At 43.1% G+C, this 17,443-nt stretch overlaps 1 protein-coding gene across 1 annotated transcript in view; it reads right to left on the bottom strand.

Moving 5' to 3' along the window:
• Positions 1-17,443, bottom strand: part of MDN1 (midasin AAA ATPase 1) — a 175,544-nt gene that overhangs the window by 86,605 nt on the left and 71,496 nt on the right. Inside the window, exons 25-35 of the mRNA XM_008263214.4 lie at positions 16,594-16,802; positions 16,271-16,417; positions 14,055-14,196; positions 12,823-12,957; positions 12,603-12,741; positions 11,895-12,033; positions 11,467-11,597; positions 8,466-8,610; positions 6,291-6,420; positions 922-1,140; positions 5-202 (exon numbers count right to left, since the gene is read on the bottom strand). Of these exons, the coding sequence (XP_008261436.2) occupies positions 5-202; positions 922-1,140; positions 6,291-6,420; positions 8,466-8,610; positions 11,467-11,597; positions 11,895-12,033; positions 12,603-12,741; positions 12,823-12,957; positions 14,055-14,196; positions 16,271-16,417; positions 16,594-16,802 (1,734 nt within the window). The remainder of the gene's footprint in view (positions 1-4; positions 203-921; positions 1,141-6,290; positions 6,421-8,465; positions 8,611-11,466; positions 11,598-11,894; positions 12,034-12,602; positions 12,742-12,822; positions 12,958-14,054; positions 14,197-16,270; positions 16,418-16,593; positions 16,803-17,443) is intronic.

Below are 17,443 nucleotides of genomic sequence, written 5' to 3'. Positions count from 1 at the left end.
TTACCCCTTGGTATAAAAAAAGGATGAATTCCCCAAAGGTTTTCTATCCCAGTGAACTCTTTGGCCTTGAGTCTGTTATAAATCTTCAATTCATTTTTCTGACATTCAGTAAGTCGTACTATTTTGGAAATTTTCTTGATTAGGAATTTCAGGCATTCTTCTCGAGCCAAGAGAGCTGTACCAAACCCAGAGGAAGTTACCCCTAAAATAGAGAGGATTAGTGTGTCAGGAACAACACAGCACCACACTTCACAGACACTGTGCAGCAGCCCTAGCCATGTGCCAGGGTAAACAGCCCCTAGCAGAATTATATTACTCCCCAGGTAAGCAGCCCAAAGCAGCAGCCTGACACCCTGCCACTAGTTTATAGATTAAGTAAGCCACAGCTTATTCAATAAAGTACTACTGTCATGCAGTGATAAATCAGCCTGAAGATACAGAAACTAATAGCTTATTACTGATCATTTTGCTTTATATTTCTAAACTGCATAGTTGAAAACCCAGAGCTTTAAATATTGAAATTTAAGAAAACGTAGCAAACTTGAAACAAACAAAAGGATGCACGCCCATTAACTAAAAACTATATATTAACTAGCATGAATAAAACTATTATTAAAATGTATTATTAAGGATTAATACATTAAAACTCTTCAAATTTAGAATTGTCCAGTGCTTCAGGAACTAGGACAACTTCAACAATATTCCTTATATTCCTAATCACTTCATGTTTATTAGTACGGCCTGTGGCAAATGTCTTATGTCAGCCACCTTAAAAGAATACAAAGAAAAGGAAAGCTATTCTGAGTTTCAGGCCAAGGGATTCAGGCATATATCTAAGGTCAGAGGCCTGGGCTCCCTGCTTTCCTCCCTCCACTCCACCCTGGCTCCTTGCTCCCTTCAGTTAGTTGACAGACAACATACCTGAACCTATTCCATCTATGTATACCAGGCATGCAGCATGAACAAAAGATGTGACTGTGGAGATGGTCTCTGGCCTTGTGAAAACAGCTTCCTCCCCCATTGTGTTCATGAAGTTAACCCAAGACAGGATATCTCTGACACTGAACACGCACTTCCGGCCAAACTCTTGGTGGGTCAGCCAGTCGATAAAATCCAGCATCACCTCAGCTATGTCAGCCCCTACGTCACAAGGAAGCAAAAGCATTTGCAGAATGCATAAATGTCCAAGAAATGTCCTATATTCTTAATATATATATATGTATGTATTTATATATATATTTATTTATTCGAAAGTTAGAGGGAGAGGCAGAGGCAGGAGCAGAAGCAAAGAGAGAGGTATCTTCCATCTGCTAGTTCATTCCCCAAATAGTTGTAACAGCCAGAGCTAGGCCACCCTGGAGCCAAGAGCCAGGAGCTCCACCTGGGTCTTCTACAGGGTGCAGGGACCCAAATACTTGGGCCATCTTCTGTTGATTGCCCAGGTGCATTAGAAGGGACCTGGCTCAGAAGAGGAGGAGGTTCTCAAACCAGGGCCCAAACCAGCACCCTTATGGGATGCTGGTGCTACATGCTGTGGCTTAATCCACTTTGCCACAGTTCTAGCCCCTATACTCTTTAGATTACATGCAAAGATACTCTTTAAAAGCACAGGGGTCCATACCTTCTTTTGTATTCCCAATGGATTCATGAACAAGATTCCATTTCCACAAAAACAAACAAAACACTGAGGATTCTAGCCTAGGGCGCTACCTTAACTGCTCAAAGAAAATAATCATTTGGGGGGCCGGTGCTGTGGCGCACTAGGTTAATCCTCCACCTGAGACGCTGGCATCCCACATGGGTGCCGGATTCTGTCCCGGTTGCTCCTCTTCCAGTCCATCTCTCTGCTGTGGCCTGGGAGGGCAGAGGAGGATGGCCCAGGTGCTTGGGCCCTGCACCCGCATGGGAGACCGGGAGAAAGCACCAGGCTCCTGGCTTAAGATTGGCACAGCTCCAGACATTACGGCCATTTTGGGGGTGAACCAACAGAAGGAAGACCTTTCTCTCTGTCTGTCTCTCTCTCACTGTCTGTAGTTCTACCTGTCAAATAAATAAATAAAATATTTTTTAAAAAAATAATCATTTGGGCAGCCAGCGCTGTGGCATAGTGGGTAAAGCTGCTGCCTGAAGTGCCGGCACCCATATGGGATGCTGTACTTCCGATCCAGCTCTCTGTTATGGCCTGGGAAAGCAGCGACAGATGGCCCAGGTGCATGGGCCCCTGCACTCGCATGGCAGACCAGGAAGAAGCACCTGGCTCCTGGTTTCAGATTGGTGTAGCTCTGGCTGTTGCGTCCAGTTGGGGAATGAACCAGCGGATAGAAGACATCTCCCTCACTCTCTGCCTCTCCTTCTCTCTCTGCGTAACTCTGACTTTCAAATAAATAAATAAATCTTTAAAAAAAATCATAATTATTATTTGGTTCATATTTAGACACAATTTTGACATTATAGCACAATAATTTTGGAAAGTACACAAATTTTACTATCTTTTATAATTTTAGCATTAAGATATTTTAAGTACATATTTTACTATTCTTAGAGATTCTTGGCTTACCAGTGGTTTCACTTCCAACATTTTGATCTTATGGTGGTGTGAAAGCATTCACATTTAGTAGAAACCATACTACAATTTTGATTTTTGATCTTTACCTGGGCTAGCAGTATGCGGCAGAATCCTATCTCATTGTGCTGGGCAATGGTATTGAGCCAGAGCCCTTAGTCCACCAGGCAATCCGAAGTGTAAACAATTGACACTTCAGAGCGAACTGTTGCTAAAACATGACATTTGGTTTAAACGTACTTTCAACCTAGGTAACCCCACAGAAGCTGAGAAACATCTGTATTACATTCACAGTAATGAGAAATGGCACTTTTCACTAGTATTTAGTTAAGATCTTTCTATTTAATCTACGCATCTGTCAACTCAGCAAATTAGAGGATTCATATACTTTGAATTTTTTAATTCAAGAGATAGTTACAGAGACAGAAAGGTCTTCCATCTGCGGGTTAACTCCCCAAATGGCCCCAATGGTCAGAGATGGGCTGATCTGGAGCCAGGAGCTTCTTCCAGGTCTCCCACACAGATGCAGGGGCCCAAGCACTTGGCCCATCTTGCAACACTTTCCCAGGCCATAGCAGAGAGCTGGATCAGAAGCGGAGCAGCCAGGGCAGAAATAGCACTCATATGGGATGTTGGCACCATAGGCAGAGGTTTAGCCTACTATGCCACTGCACTGGCCCCAGGTTCAAACACTTTGTTTCATGATTTAATGACTATTCTAATGATCACAATTATATATCATAAAACATCTGGAAACAAAAAAAATACTTCCTATATATTATATATAAATTCAAGTAATATCAATTGAGTAGAGCATCTTCTAAATTTCTGAAATCAACAGTAAGCATTTTACCTAAAAAGTATAAATACCAACAAATGTTTAAAAACAAGAAGTTCAACAAGCATGGCAGATTCCAGCTGTTCAAGCGGCACTATGTATATTTGTGAATGGTACTTCAGTGTGGGCCTTGCAAAAAGGAAGTTTTTCCTAAATGGCCAATCTTTCCTGAGACACCTATGGGAGACCAAGATCCATGCAGGTGCCCTCTACTGCTATCAAACCTATTTTTTTTAAACAGTGCATTAAGATGCCTTTGAAAAGTTGAGCAGGCCTGCACTGTGGCACAGTGGGTTAAAGCCCTGGCCTGCAGCACCAGAATCTCATATGGGCACCGGTTGAGTGCTGGCTTCTCTACTTCTGATCTGGCTCCCTGCTAATGCACCTGGAAAAGCAGTGGAGGATGTCCCAAATCCTTGGGCTCCTACACCCATGTGGGAGACCTGGAAGAATCTCTTGGCTCTTGGCCTCGAGAAGGCCAAGTTTACCCGTTGCAGCCATTTGGAAAGCAAACCAGCAGATAGAAGACCTCTCTGTGTATCTACCTTTCTCTGTAACTCTACCTTTCAAATAATTTTTTTAAAAAAAGAAAAGTTGAACATATACAAGATCCCAATCTGAATGAAGCAGATATTCTTTTATATTCTTTAATAAAGAAGGCAAAATGATGCAAAAAACTGTATATTGAATCTTGAAACCAGTTCTGAGTAATAAGTTTAGACCAATAAATGTTGAAGATAAAACACACATAATCAAGCCAGTATGGTTTACAAAAAAAAAAAAAAAGAAGAAGAAAAAAAGAAACACAGACATGACCATTTATCATAAGGAGTTAAACATCAGAGGATTTGATTTCAATTCCTGACTCTGACTCCTAACTCCCCTTTCTGCTACCACAGATCCCGGGAGGCTACACTGACAGCTCAAGTAATTTAGTTCCTTATTCCTGACTTTAGCCCACATAGTGTTCTGGCTATTGCGGGCAATTTGGGACTGAATTCATGAATAGTAATTCTCTGCCTGCCTTTTTCTCCCTGCCAACCAACCAAATAAATATTTAACTTTTTAAAAATATATCATATAAAAAAAACAATGATTCAGGGGCGGTGCTATGGCATAGCGGGCAAAGCTGCCACCTACAGTGCTGGCATCCCATACAGGGGCCAGTTAGAGTCCTGGCTGATCCACTTCCCATCTGGCTCCCTGCTATGGCTTGGAAAAGCAGTAGAAGATGGCCTAGGTCCTGGGACCCCTGCATCCACGTGGCAGACCCAGAAGAAGCTCCTGGCTTTGGATCGGCCCAGCTTCGGCCACTGTGGACATCTGAGGAGTGAACCAGCAGATGGAAGACACCTCTCTCTCTCTCTGCTTCTGCCTCTCTGTAACTCTGCCTTTCAAATAAACAAACGTATCTATAAATAAAAATAAAAAACAATGACCCTCACTGGGAATTTTAAGAATTGCTGGCCCTCTCTGCTGTGGCCAGGGAGTGCAGTGGAGGATGGCCCAAGTACTTGGGCCCTGCACCCCATGCGAGACCAGGAGAAGCACCTGGCTCCTGCCTTCGGATCAGCGCGGTGCACCGGCCACAGCGGCCATTGGAGGGTGAACCAAGAGCAATGGAAGACCTTTCTCTCTGTCTCTCTCTCTCACTGTCCACTCTGCCTGTCAAAAAAAAAAAAAAAAAAAGAAGAAGAATTGCTGGCTGACGCCGAGGCTCACTTGGCTAATCCTCCGCCTACAGCTCTGGCACCCAAGGTTCTAGTCCCGGTTGCTCCTCTTCTAGTCCAGCTCTCTGCTGTGGCCTGGGAGGGCAGTGGAGGATGGCCCAAGTGCTTGGGTCCCTGCACCCACATGGAAGACCGGGAGGAAGTACCTGGCTCCTGGCTTCAGATCGGCGCAGCATCGGCCGTAGCTGCCATTAAGGGAGTGAACCAATGAAAGGAAGACTGTCGCTCCCCGTCTTCGTGGAGGAACGACACAGGACCCTGCGCTGTTCTTTTGTCTGCTCGGCCCTCCCCGGGTTTGCTGCTGGTTCTTCCCGGGTTGGCTACTGTCCCTTCCACCTCCGTGGAAGGGCGGTTCCCCCTGCCGCTTTCCCCACTTCTGCGGGGGAGCGGCACACCGCCGGCCGGCTCTCTCGGGGGCTGCTCAGGTGTTCCCCTTAGATGTTCCCCGGTGCATGTTGTCTCTCTCCTCCTTTATAGTCCTCTTCCACCAATCCCAACTCTGCTACCCACACGCCGAGTATGCTGCTCTCCTCCAATCAGGAGCAGGTCCTGCTGCTTATTGGTTGAACTGGAGGCAGCTGTGTAGAAGCTGTTTCCTCCTCTCCCAGCGCCATATTGTGGGAGAGCAGATGCATAGAATAAGTCTTAATTCCAGTAACTTAGTCTAGTCCGAGTTGCTCCCAGTTGCTCCCCACAGAAGACCTTTCTCTCTGTCTCTCTCTCTCTCACTGTCTATAACTCTCTCTCTCTCTGTCACTCTATCTCACTAATTCTGACTGGCAAAAAAAAAAAGAAAAAAAAAACAATTGCTAAAATACAGTTTTCAATACTGTTCTATTTTCTTCATGTCTGAATCTTTTACAATAAAAAATCTTTTTAGTAAAGAGACTAAATTAGTTGATGAAAATTAAAGATACTACAGTTTAAATTCTACACTTTCTCAAGGTGGTGCTGATTAAAACATAATAGGACATTTTTATAGGAATAGATTAATAACATTTTCCTCAGATCTACTTTGTCTCCATCTCTCTATGTCTTTTTCGTTATAACACAACACCATTTATACACATGGCTAAGGTCCATTAACACAACCCACACTCCCAACACACATCCTCATCCGATCCAAAACCATCCCACTCGCTGCCACCTGCCAACTCACCTTTGTGATCTATTCGGCTCAGGGACAATCCTGGATGAAGATTACGATTGATTATTTGAATCAAATCTTCACGGTTTGTACTTTGAGGGCACCATATTTCCGTAAACCGATTTCTCAAGGCAGGAGATAGCTACAAAGAACATAAAATTCGAATATGATTTTAAACCTACAAGGACAGGTAGAATGAATTCTTTAAAAGACTGCTGGTTTTGAGTCTGGCAAATACTAGATGCTCTTTTGTTACCTCTACTACTGGATGTAATGTACTGGAGACCTACTTTATCTTGGTTCCCTACACTGGTCATCTTACTAAGCTCCACCACTAGGTGTGTGCAGTATCTTCACACTCTACAGACACAACAGAGAGGATGCTGGTCCTGGCCAAAGATTACACAAAAGTCTTTCTTTCCTTTTACCTTTACCATCAACTACAGAATAATACTCTAGAGAAAATACACAGCTAACTCCCCACAGAAAGGGGCTTTCTGAAGTAGGAGTTAAAATATTTTAAATTAAGGAAGCATATACTTCCTCTCTTGTATAACAGAACTGTTTAGCCTTCCGGATCTTAGGGTCTTTGCCCTACCCAAAGTCAGATAATGCCTGTTTACAAATACTTACAATACCACATGTCACCACTTCTCTTTTACTTGATAATTCTCTATCTGGTCTAAGAAGGACCAGGAACCATGCTTGTTCTTATTAGCAGCTCAATAAAGACCACATAGTTAATGTATAAGTATTCCTCATCACCATCCTAGACTACTAAGGCCTCTGGTTTTCAGGATCTACGATCTCCCTCCTCTCTCTCTCTCTCTCTCTCTCTCTCTCTCTCTCTTTCTCTCTCTCTGTTTATTTGTGATGCAAAACCAAAAAGCAGCTTCGCCTTGGGTAAAAGTTTCAAGCTTTGTCTTAAGTAAACTTAAGCTGACATGACAGGAAAATAACACAGACAACCCCAAAATCAGAGCTCTTTGAGGTATTTCTATGTGCCAAAGAGCAGATTTTTATATATTAAGTCTGAAACTGTGATGCTTTTTTCTTTTTAAATTTGAAAACCAGAGAGCCAGAGAAAGATCCCCCATGCACAGGTTCATTCCCCAAACACCTGCAACAGCTAGGCCAGGGGCAGGCCATAGCTGGGAGTAGAAAGCTGAGAATTAAATCCTGGTCTCCCAAATGGGTGGCAAGGACCAAGTACATGAGCCATCACTTGCTGCCTTCCAGTGTGTGTATTAGCAGGAAGCTGGAATGAACAGCAAAGCTGGCATTCAAACGCAAGCACTCTGACACAGCATGTAGGTACCCCAAACATCTTAACCAACAGCCCAAACATGCACATCCTGTGATTATTTTTTCCTTCTTTTCAGAGCACTTCTTGAAACACGGTGATAAACTTTTTCTAAGAAAAAGTAAATGTAAAATACCATGTTCACACTTCAAGCATACACCAAGTTATCAAGAATCTTAATTGCCTACATTCAAGGTCAACCCCTCTTCTCATCATCCCTGGCATATTACACAAATCCTCTTACTAACTATAGCAGACTGGGAATCCAAGCACATAATTCTGATGTTCTCACTGAAAGACTCTGCAAGCCTGACAGCCACAGGGTAGTTGACTCGTGGCTGTATCTGAACATAGCCTTACACAGAGGGAACTGTCCTCTGCCCTTCACTTCAGCAAGTGTGACAGTGGTCGACATAATCCTGAAAAGAACATATGCGGTCCATGTGCAAAACGAGAAGAGGAACCTGACTATCACTGTTTCAGTCAATTTCAACATTCATGAGGTGTTTTAGATTAGGGTTTAAGAAATCAGACTCTAGAAAACAAAGCTCAAGTTTAAATTTTCAGCTCCAAATTTCTTATCTATAATATAAAGATAGTAAGTCTCAAGCAAAGCTCTTACAAGCAATGGTTAGGGTAATGTAAAGTGCTGGGCAAGGTGAGAAAAGGATGAAATTTCAGACACATGTACAAGGTGAGTCACCAAATGAGGAAGTGGATGTCAGAGTTGTTTTGTAATCTAATAATGATTCTAAAGTATCTTCTCAGAGCTTTACCTTTTACCCAGGTTTTACCCGCACATAACAATTCAGTTGTACACTTACATACTATATTTATGGGGGTCCATAAGCTGAAAGAAATTATGCTTCAGGAAACAGTTTTACCTCTTTTTTGCCAAAGTCACCCCCAGGGTTCATGGTTGCTAAGATACGGAATTTTTTTCCAGCAGTCAATAGCTCTACTTCATTATCCTTGTCTTCTGGGCTCCCTTTCTCAGCTAATACCAGAGACTTTTCCACTTCAAGGACACTAAAAGAATTGGGAAAATCAGTTAAGGCTTACACATTCCACTTTGTAGTCTTTGACAATCTTCAAAAGAAAAAATATCTCCTCTGCTAAGCTTTCCCTTTACTTAGTGGTTTCCTAAGACAAATTTAAAACAACTCACTGTCCCAGATCTGTATTATGGAATACTTTTTTTTTCTTGACAGGCAGAGTGGACAGTGAGAGAGAGAGAGAAAGGTCTTCCTTTGCAGTTGGTTCACTCCACAATGGCCGCTGCAACCTGTGCGCTGCGGCTGGCGCACCGCGCTGATCTGAAGCCAGGAGCCAGGTGCTTCCTCCTGGTCTCCCATGTGGGTGCAGGGCCCAAGCACCTGGGCCATCCTCCACTGCTCTCCTGGGCCACAGCAGAGAGCTGGACTGGAAGAGGAGCAACCAGGACAGAATCCAGCATGCTGACCGGGACTAAAACCCGGGGTGCCGGCGCTGCAGGTGGAGGATTAGCCTATTGAGCCACGGCACTGGCCTGGAATACTTCTAATAAAGAAAAAAAGAACTCCTTTTTCTGCTTATGTCCTATTTAGGCTTTTTTTTTTTTTTTTTTTTTTTTGACAGGCAGAGTTAGACAGTGAGAGAGACAGAGAGAAAGGTCTTCCACTGTTGGTTCACTCCCCAAATGGCTGCTACTGCCGACGCTGTGCTGATCCGAAGCCAGGAGCCAGGTGCTTCATCCTGGTCTCCCATGCGGGTGCAGGGCCCAAGCACTTGGGCCATCCTCCACTGCCTTCCCAGGCCACAGCAGAGAGCTGGACTGGAAGAGGAGCAACTGGGACAGAATCCAGAGTGCCGGTGCTGCAGGTGGAGGATTAGCCTAGTGAGCCGCGGTGCCGGCAAGGCATGCCTTAAAATGAGTATCTCACATGGCAATACTGTTCATAATGGATAAAAAGTGGAAATTACTCCAATACTATCAGATGGAGAATGAATAAAAATGAAATACTGTTATTAGTAAAAAGAAACAAAGTAATGATACATGTGTTACAATAGCAATGAACTTTGAAACATTAACACAAAGTGAGAGAAGAGACCACTTATACAGATGAAATATTCAAAAACAACAAAACTGGGGCTGGCTTTGTGGCACAGTGGGTTAAGTTGACATTCTGAATGCCAGCACCCCATATCAGAATGCCAGTTTGAGTCCTGACTGCTCCACTTCCAATGCAGCTTCCTGATAATGCACCTGGGAAAGCAGTGAAGACGGCCCAAGTGCTTGGACCCATGCCACCTATGTGGGAGACCAAGACCAGTTTGCCAACTCTTCTCATCAGCCTGGCCCAGACCTGGTTTTTGCAGCTATTTGATGAATGAACCAGTCAAAAGTTAGTGATGTCTCTCTCTCCGTTCTTTTCCCCTTCTCTGTCGCAATGCCTTTCAAAAAAATAAATAAAATGGGGGTTGGGGGTGGGAGGGAAGCCTATAGGTAAAATAATTATCTTTTTTTTAAGATTTATTTATTTATTTTAAAGTCAGAGTTACACAGAGAGAGAAGGAGAAGGAGAAGGAGAAGGAGAGGGAGAGGGAGAGGCAGAGGCAGAGGCAGAGAGAGAGAGAGAGAGAGAGGTCTTCCATCCGATGGTTCACTCCCCAGATGGCCGCACTAGCTGGAGCTGCGCTGATCTGAAGCCAGGATCCAGGTGCTTCTGCCAGGTCGCCCACGTGGGTACAAGGGCCCAAGGACTTGGGAAATCTTCTACTGCATTCCTAGATCATAGCAGAGAGCTGGATTGGAAGTGGAGCAACCGGGTCTCTAACTGGCACCCGTATGCCGGTGCTTCAGGCCAGGGCATTAACCCACAGCGCCACAGGGCCGGCCCCAAAATAATTATCTTTTAAACATAAAAATTCTAAGTAAAAAAATGAAAAAAACAAATTCAGACACAGAAAGTGATTAGTGGTTGTCTGGAGCAAGGAGTGGAGTTAAGAACGACACGTAACAGGGAAGGGAAAAGCCCACTGACCCATCAAAATGCTGTAAAACTGGATTAGAATGGTCACCAAACTCGGCAACTTGACTAGCAGTCATTAAATTGAACATTTTCAATGGATTTATTTCATGATATGTAAATGATACCCGAATAAAGAGAGAAAAGGGGTGTTACTGCATCAAGAATCACCTTGGTATAAGATATTTAGGTGCCTAAAATTTAGAACTCTCATGCTAATTCTTTCAAATAATGAAAAGTAGGTACATACCTTGGCTTAACAATAAACTTTTTTAGTCCTGCCATCATAGAGTTCCAACTCTCTGATTATGGATGGTAAAAAAGAAAAACTAGGTCTCGTAAAGGAGAACCTGAGTGCCACAGTCAAACAGAATCAGTAACTTATCAACATTTCCCACCATTTATTGTGTACCTATGAACAGTATTACTCTTTGTTTTACAGATATATTATTTATGTGTTTTTCTGTTTAGAGATTACCTCTGTCACTTAGTTATTTCTTTAATTTATTGAGATAGATTCCATGTGTTTCTCTGTTTAGAGATTACCTCTGCCACTAGTTATTTCTTTAATTTATTGAGATACAGAGATTCCATCTGCTGGTTCACTCCACAAATGCCCACAACAGCCACAGGCTGGACCAGGCTTAAGCCAGGAGTCAGGACCTCCATATGGGCAGTGGGACCCTAGTATTTGGTCATCATGTGTTGCTTCCCAGGAAGCTAAAACAGAAGCACTGCAATATGGGGTGTAGACATCTCAAGCTGCAGCCTAACCCACTGCGCCAACATCTACTGCTAATAAGGAGCACTACTATGAATATCTAAAAAACTCAGGCCAACATAAACACATACACAGGGCAAGACTCTCACCATGTACCTATTGAGTCTTTCAAGAACAGAGTCATCTGCTAGTGAGATTTCATCCAACAGGAAAAAGCCATCCTCTTTCATGGCCAGAACCAGAGGCCCGTCATGCCACTCAAAGAGTCTTGATGTGTCCCTTTCTTCCTACAATTTGGAAAATTGGGAGTAATTAAAGGGGAGATAATACACACGTAGCCAGCTGGTTTCTACCAGGGCAAACTGGTCATTCTGCAAGAAATAAGGGTCTGAAAACATGAGACAACCTATGGACCAGGATAATTCCCACAGTCCCTTGCAGATTAGCAAAAATCTGGTAAGATATGTATTCTTCCATAATAAACCAGAACCTGGATTCAAAACCGCACCATAAACCCCACAGTTGACTCATGAACACAGCCAGTTTTTCAAATGAACAAGCACAACATTTGCCACTGAACAAACCTGGTCACTTGGCTTCTGCCTCACTGGCCGCAGTCCCCCCAGGAAGTCCGATGTCTCCATGTGTAAGTGACAGTTGACTGAGTACAATTTCTGATTTGCTAAGGCTGCAAACACCTGACAGATTGTAGTTTTCCCACACCTGTTAGAGATGTAGACCAGATTAACAAAGGAGCATGTGTTCCCAGTTCATACCCACAAACACCCCATCAGCAAAGAGGGGAGCCACAGAGAGAGCATCATCACAGCAGCAGACAGTGCCGACCCACAAGAGGACCTCCCGACCCCAGACCCAGGATGCCCTCCCACCTTCTATAATCAGAAGGACATGCACTGCATGAATTCCATCCTTTTCCATGTGTACACACAACCAGTAAGGAGGGAAAAGGAACCAATTCATATAGACTTTGAAGAGATACTAGCTTATCTGTTCTTTTCCTTTACACACCAATACTATGACTCTCATTGCTTTAAAAGAATGAGACACATACAGTCCCAATGACTCCATAAACAAGGAGTCTTGGTCTGAAGGCAGAAGAAGTAAATTATAGCTCTCTTGCTTGCTTCTTTAAAAAACAAAACCAAACAACATGTGATGAAAGGAAAAGAGACCCCAAAATGCGTTAACGATGAGTCCCTACACAGATAACCCAAGTAATTGTGTGGGACTGAACAGAAGTTTCACAATGAGTTACTGTCACACATCTTTACCCGGTGTCTCCCACCAGCAGCACTGGTTCACCAAATTCCAACGCCCGTCCTACCAGCATTGCCAATCTCCGCATGCCTGTAGTCCACACGATATGGCTGAACTTAGACTCTAACACGGATATCTGGGAAGATAATTTACCTAACCAAGGGAGAACAAATGTGTTAAGTTCTGATGAGCACAACACCATTCATATTCCTCTGAGCTTTTAGGCCTACTCACCAAGTAACTTCAGGACATTTCCTTTGGAGAAAAGCGATTTAGGACACAGTTTTTTCTTGAAATGCTTTTCAAGGACTCCCTGAATCACATCAGCCTCCTCCTGCTTCCTGACACGGCCTGCCAGAAGCATAAAACCTAGGGAAGAAAAGAAACCATCAAGTCTTGTGGAAACACTGAAGGAATGCCAAGAAGACAGAAAAACAGCAGCTCTCAAATGCTGCTGCTGCTGGAGTAGAAATCTGCGCAAACTAGGACAGTCCTTATCACAGTGAGGCACACACCTGCCTTGTGCTCTAGCAGTATTACAAATGAACAGGTGTGCACCAAGACATAGTCAGGGTCACTCAGTGTAACTATATTCATAGTATCCAAAAAGCATAAATGATTCAAAGTAATCAACGAGAGGAACTGATAAACAAATTGTGGGTTACCACAACAATAAAAAACATGAATCCTAACACACTCCACAGCATGATCAAAGCTCACATAAGAATGGGTGGAAAAATTAGACTCAAAAGAGCATATACTGCAAGGCCTCATTTAGATGAAGTCACTGTAGTAATTATCACAAAGAGACATGAAGGAAACATCGTAGGCAATGGGAATATTCTAAATATTGATAGAATTACAAGTAATGATTAACACATGTACACAAATGTGTAAAATCATTTTACTCTGTTCTACATCAATAAAAATGCTTTTTAAATAATTATGTGTTCTTCCCTCTATCTCTTTATCAATTAAGGGAAAAATAATCTCGTCAGTTAGGAAGAAGGAAAAATATTCTTTTACTTGCTTTCCTTTTTTATCTACCCCATTAATGACTCATAAGCACTTTCAAATGAGAGAACTTCAAAATGCTTTCTATCCTAGCACTGAGAGTAACATAAAAAAGGCTTTCCATGGATCAAAACAAGATATCAAACCCAAGTGTAGACTTTCTATGTGGTCCCCAAACTGCGCCCAACCACCGATCTAAACTCCCAGGGGGCCATGTCCTTATCCTAACTCCATTAGTAGCCACCAGAAGCAACGAATAAACCTTAGCAACCAGCCCTTACTAACACACAGAAATGAGAACACACAAAAGCAGTTAGACCTGGAGGGAAATGAGCTTCGTTTCTGGAATACCAAGTACATATCAACCACAATTCAAGGTGAGATTTGTTTTCACAAAATGCTTCACATTCAACATAACATCAGACTTTGAGGGCATCTGGCTGAAAACATACCATCGTTGGCTAAATGCTGCAGCCAGTCATACTCCTTATCTGTCTGCTCAGCCAGTCGATATCTTTCAGCCCAGCGGAACAGATCACGCAGGGTGATGAAGCCCTGCTTCCCAGCAAATACGGATGAACTTCGGCGATAGGACTGTTAACAGATACCAAACAAGAATAAAAGGCTTTCATCGTACTAAGTCGTAAGCATGTAATCCAATGAATATAAAATTTCTAACAAATTTATTACAATGGTTTTTTAAAAAAAAACATAAATGGACTACAATCAATGGAAAAAAATGTTCAACTTCATGTATAAGAAAATAATATAAATACACAATGGAATTCTACCTCATATGTCATGTAAAATGAGTATAAATAATAACACAAATGGAGTCAAATACTCAGGAAGATTGGGCCAGTAATATGGGACCATAACAGTAACAGTATTAATTAGTATTAGTTTTTGAAACAGTAATATGACAATGTTTTATTTCTGATCAGAAACACTTTTTAGAGGTTGGCATTATGGCCCACCAAGTTAAACAACAGCTAGGGCTGGACTATTATGAAACCTTGAACTGGGCACTCAATCCAGATTTTCAGCATGGGTGGCAGGGACCCAAGGACTTGGGCCATCATGTGCTGTCACCCAGAGTATGCATTAGCAAGAAGCTATTAAGTATGAATCAAGACTTGAACCAAGGCTCGTTAGAAAGGGGATGTGGCATTGAAAGTAGCATCTTAACCGCCAAACGCCTGCCCTAGGAACACTTTCAGCTGCTAAGTGGGATGTATTTTAAAAATCAACATGTGGTCGGCGCCGTGGCTCACTAGGCTAATCCTCCACCTAGCGGTGCCGGCACACCGGGTTCTAGTCCCAGTCGGGGCGCCGGATTCTGTCCCGGTCGCCCCTCTTCCAGGCCAGCTCTCTGCTGTGGCCAGGGAGTGCAGTGGAGGATGGCCCAAGTGCTTGGGCCCTGCACCCCATGGGAGACCAGGAGAAGCACCTGGCTGCTGCCTTCAGATCAGCGCAGTGTGCCAGCTGCAGCGCACTGGCCGCGGCGGCCATTGGAGGGTGAACCAACGGCAAAAGGAAGACCTTTCTCTCTGTCTCTCTCTCTCACTGTCCACTCTGCCTGTCAAAACTAAATAAATAAATAAATAAAAAATCAACATGTGGCTGGTGCAGTGGTGTAGCGGGTAAAGCAGCCTCCTGCAGTGCCAGCATCCCATATGGTTGTCAGTTTAAATACCAGCTGCTCAACTTACAATCCAGCTCCCTGCTATGGCCTGGGAAAGCAGTGGAAAATGGCCCAAGTGCTTGAGCCCCTGCATCCGCATGGGAGACCTAGAAGAATCCTGGCTTCGGAATTGGCCCAGCTCCAGCAGTTGTGGCTATCTGGGGAGTGAACCAGCAGATTTCTCTCTTTCCGACTCTGCCTCTCTATAAACATACCTTTCAAATAAACAAATAAATCTCTAAAAAAAAAATCAACTATAACTTTGCAACACAGGACAGCACATAGAATGGGTCACTTTCTGTCTACTCAAGTGACAGTACTATAGTCATCTGAAAAACAAAAGTTATAGTTTTTCTATGCCAAATTCTACCATAAATCAAATGTTTCAGGGCTGGTGCTGCAGCATAGTAGGTAAAGCCACTGCCTGTGACGTGGGCATCGTATATAGGAATTGGTTCATGTTCCAGCTGTGCCACTAAGATCCAGCTTCCTGCTTAGAGCCTGGGAAAAGCAGCAGAACATGGCCAAGTGCTTGGGCCCCTGTCACCCACATGTGAGACACAGATGAAACTCCTGGCTTCTGGCTTCAGCCTGGCCCAGATCCAGGCGTTGAGGTCACTTGGGGAATGAACAAGCAGGAAGACAGTATCCCTCTCTATGTATAACTCTACCTTTCAAATAATTAAATAAGCCTTTATTTAAATAAATGCTTCAAAATTTTACACATATAGGAAGTGTCATTATATAATTTTTGTAAACACTGGAAAAATTTTCAGATACAAAATTGTAGATTTACAAAAGGAACTCAAATTAGCAGAATGCATTTTAAAAGCAAGATCTGCGGCAAGCATTGTAGCACAGCAGATTTAAGAAATCTTTTAAAAGTAATAAATAAATTACTGGACTCTTGTTTCTATTAAATTCTGGTCACTAAATTCAATCAACAGGTTCCATTTGCAGGTAAATTCAGTGATAAGGGAATACCTGGAGGTCCAGCATGACTTTCACCAATTTACTGCAATAGGAGGGCGGCAAACTACAGCGCTTATGCAAGATTGTTTCCAACTCAGAACTAGGCAATTCATCAAAGTGCAGTTCCACAAACCGATTCCTGAAAGCTCTAGAAAGCACCTAGGAAACACACAGAAAGATGTAGTAAGTAGGGTCTGTTCACCCAATTTCCAAAATGGAGGCTCTGCTGGATATCACGAAATGAAAAAAAAAGTAAAAACAGCTAATTCCCACCAAAACAAATTTTGTCATTCTATCTGACACTGAATAGAAGGTAGGGGGAAAGCATCACATGCCTTTCTGCCCCCATAAAGGCCCGGCGGGTTCTGAGTGGCAAAAAGCATGAACCGAGGATGTGCTTTAACAACTTCTTGTGTTTCTGTTATGAGCAATTCCCGGTTATCATCCAGCAGTCTGTTCAGTGCCTCTAATACATCAGTAGGCGCCAAATTTAATTCATCTAAAATAATCCAGTAGCCCTTTCTCATAGCATCAATAAGAACACCTAGGAGGAAATAAACACTGAGAATTAGTGTATAAATTAGCCCAAATTTTTAAAACATATTATGACCAAATTACAAAATATTAGATTAGTATTAAAATTTCAACAAAAGCAACTCCTCCCTTGGAGATCCCCTCCACACTGCCATGGGCAGGAGGTTTCTCACTTCAATAAATCTTACTTTACTCACCAAAAAAAAAAATAAAGTAAAAAAAAATCTAAACAAATTACTCTCTGTAGCTGATCTTTCCCCAAAAACAGTTTGTGACACTGCACATCACAAAAGCACAATCTTGAATTAAAATATTCCCATTTCATGGGGCCAGTGCCATGGCACAGCAGGTTATACCACCACCTGCAGAGACAACATCCCATATGGGCACCAGTTTGTACTCCAGAGCTCCTCTTTTGATGTAGCTCCCTGCAAAGGGCCTAGGAAAAGCAACGGAAAATGGTCGGGGCCTAGGAAAAGCAACGGAAAATGGTCGAAGTCCTTGGACTCCTGCCACCCGCAGGGGAGATCCAGAAAAAGTTCCTGGCTCCTTCTGGCTTCAGCCATTTGGGGAGTGAACCAGTGCATAGAAGCTTGCGCACGCGCGCGCGCTCTCTCTCTCTCTCTCCATTCTCTGCCTTTCAAATAAATA

This window comes from Oryctolagus cuniculus, chromosome 5 (genome assembly GCF_964237555.1).
Source record: "Oryctolagus cuniculus chromosome 5, mOryCun1.1, whole genome shotgun sequence".
Lineage (NCBI taxonomy): Eukaryota > Metazoa > Chordata > Mammalia > Lagomorpha > Leporidae > Oryctolagus > Oryctolagus cuniculus.
The sequence above is the reverse complement of the archived record's forward strand: the minus strand, read 5'-3'. Positions and strand labels throughout refer to the sequence as shown.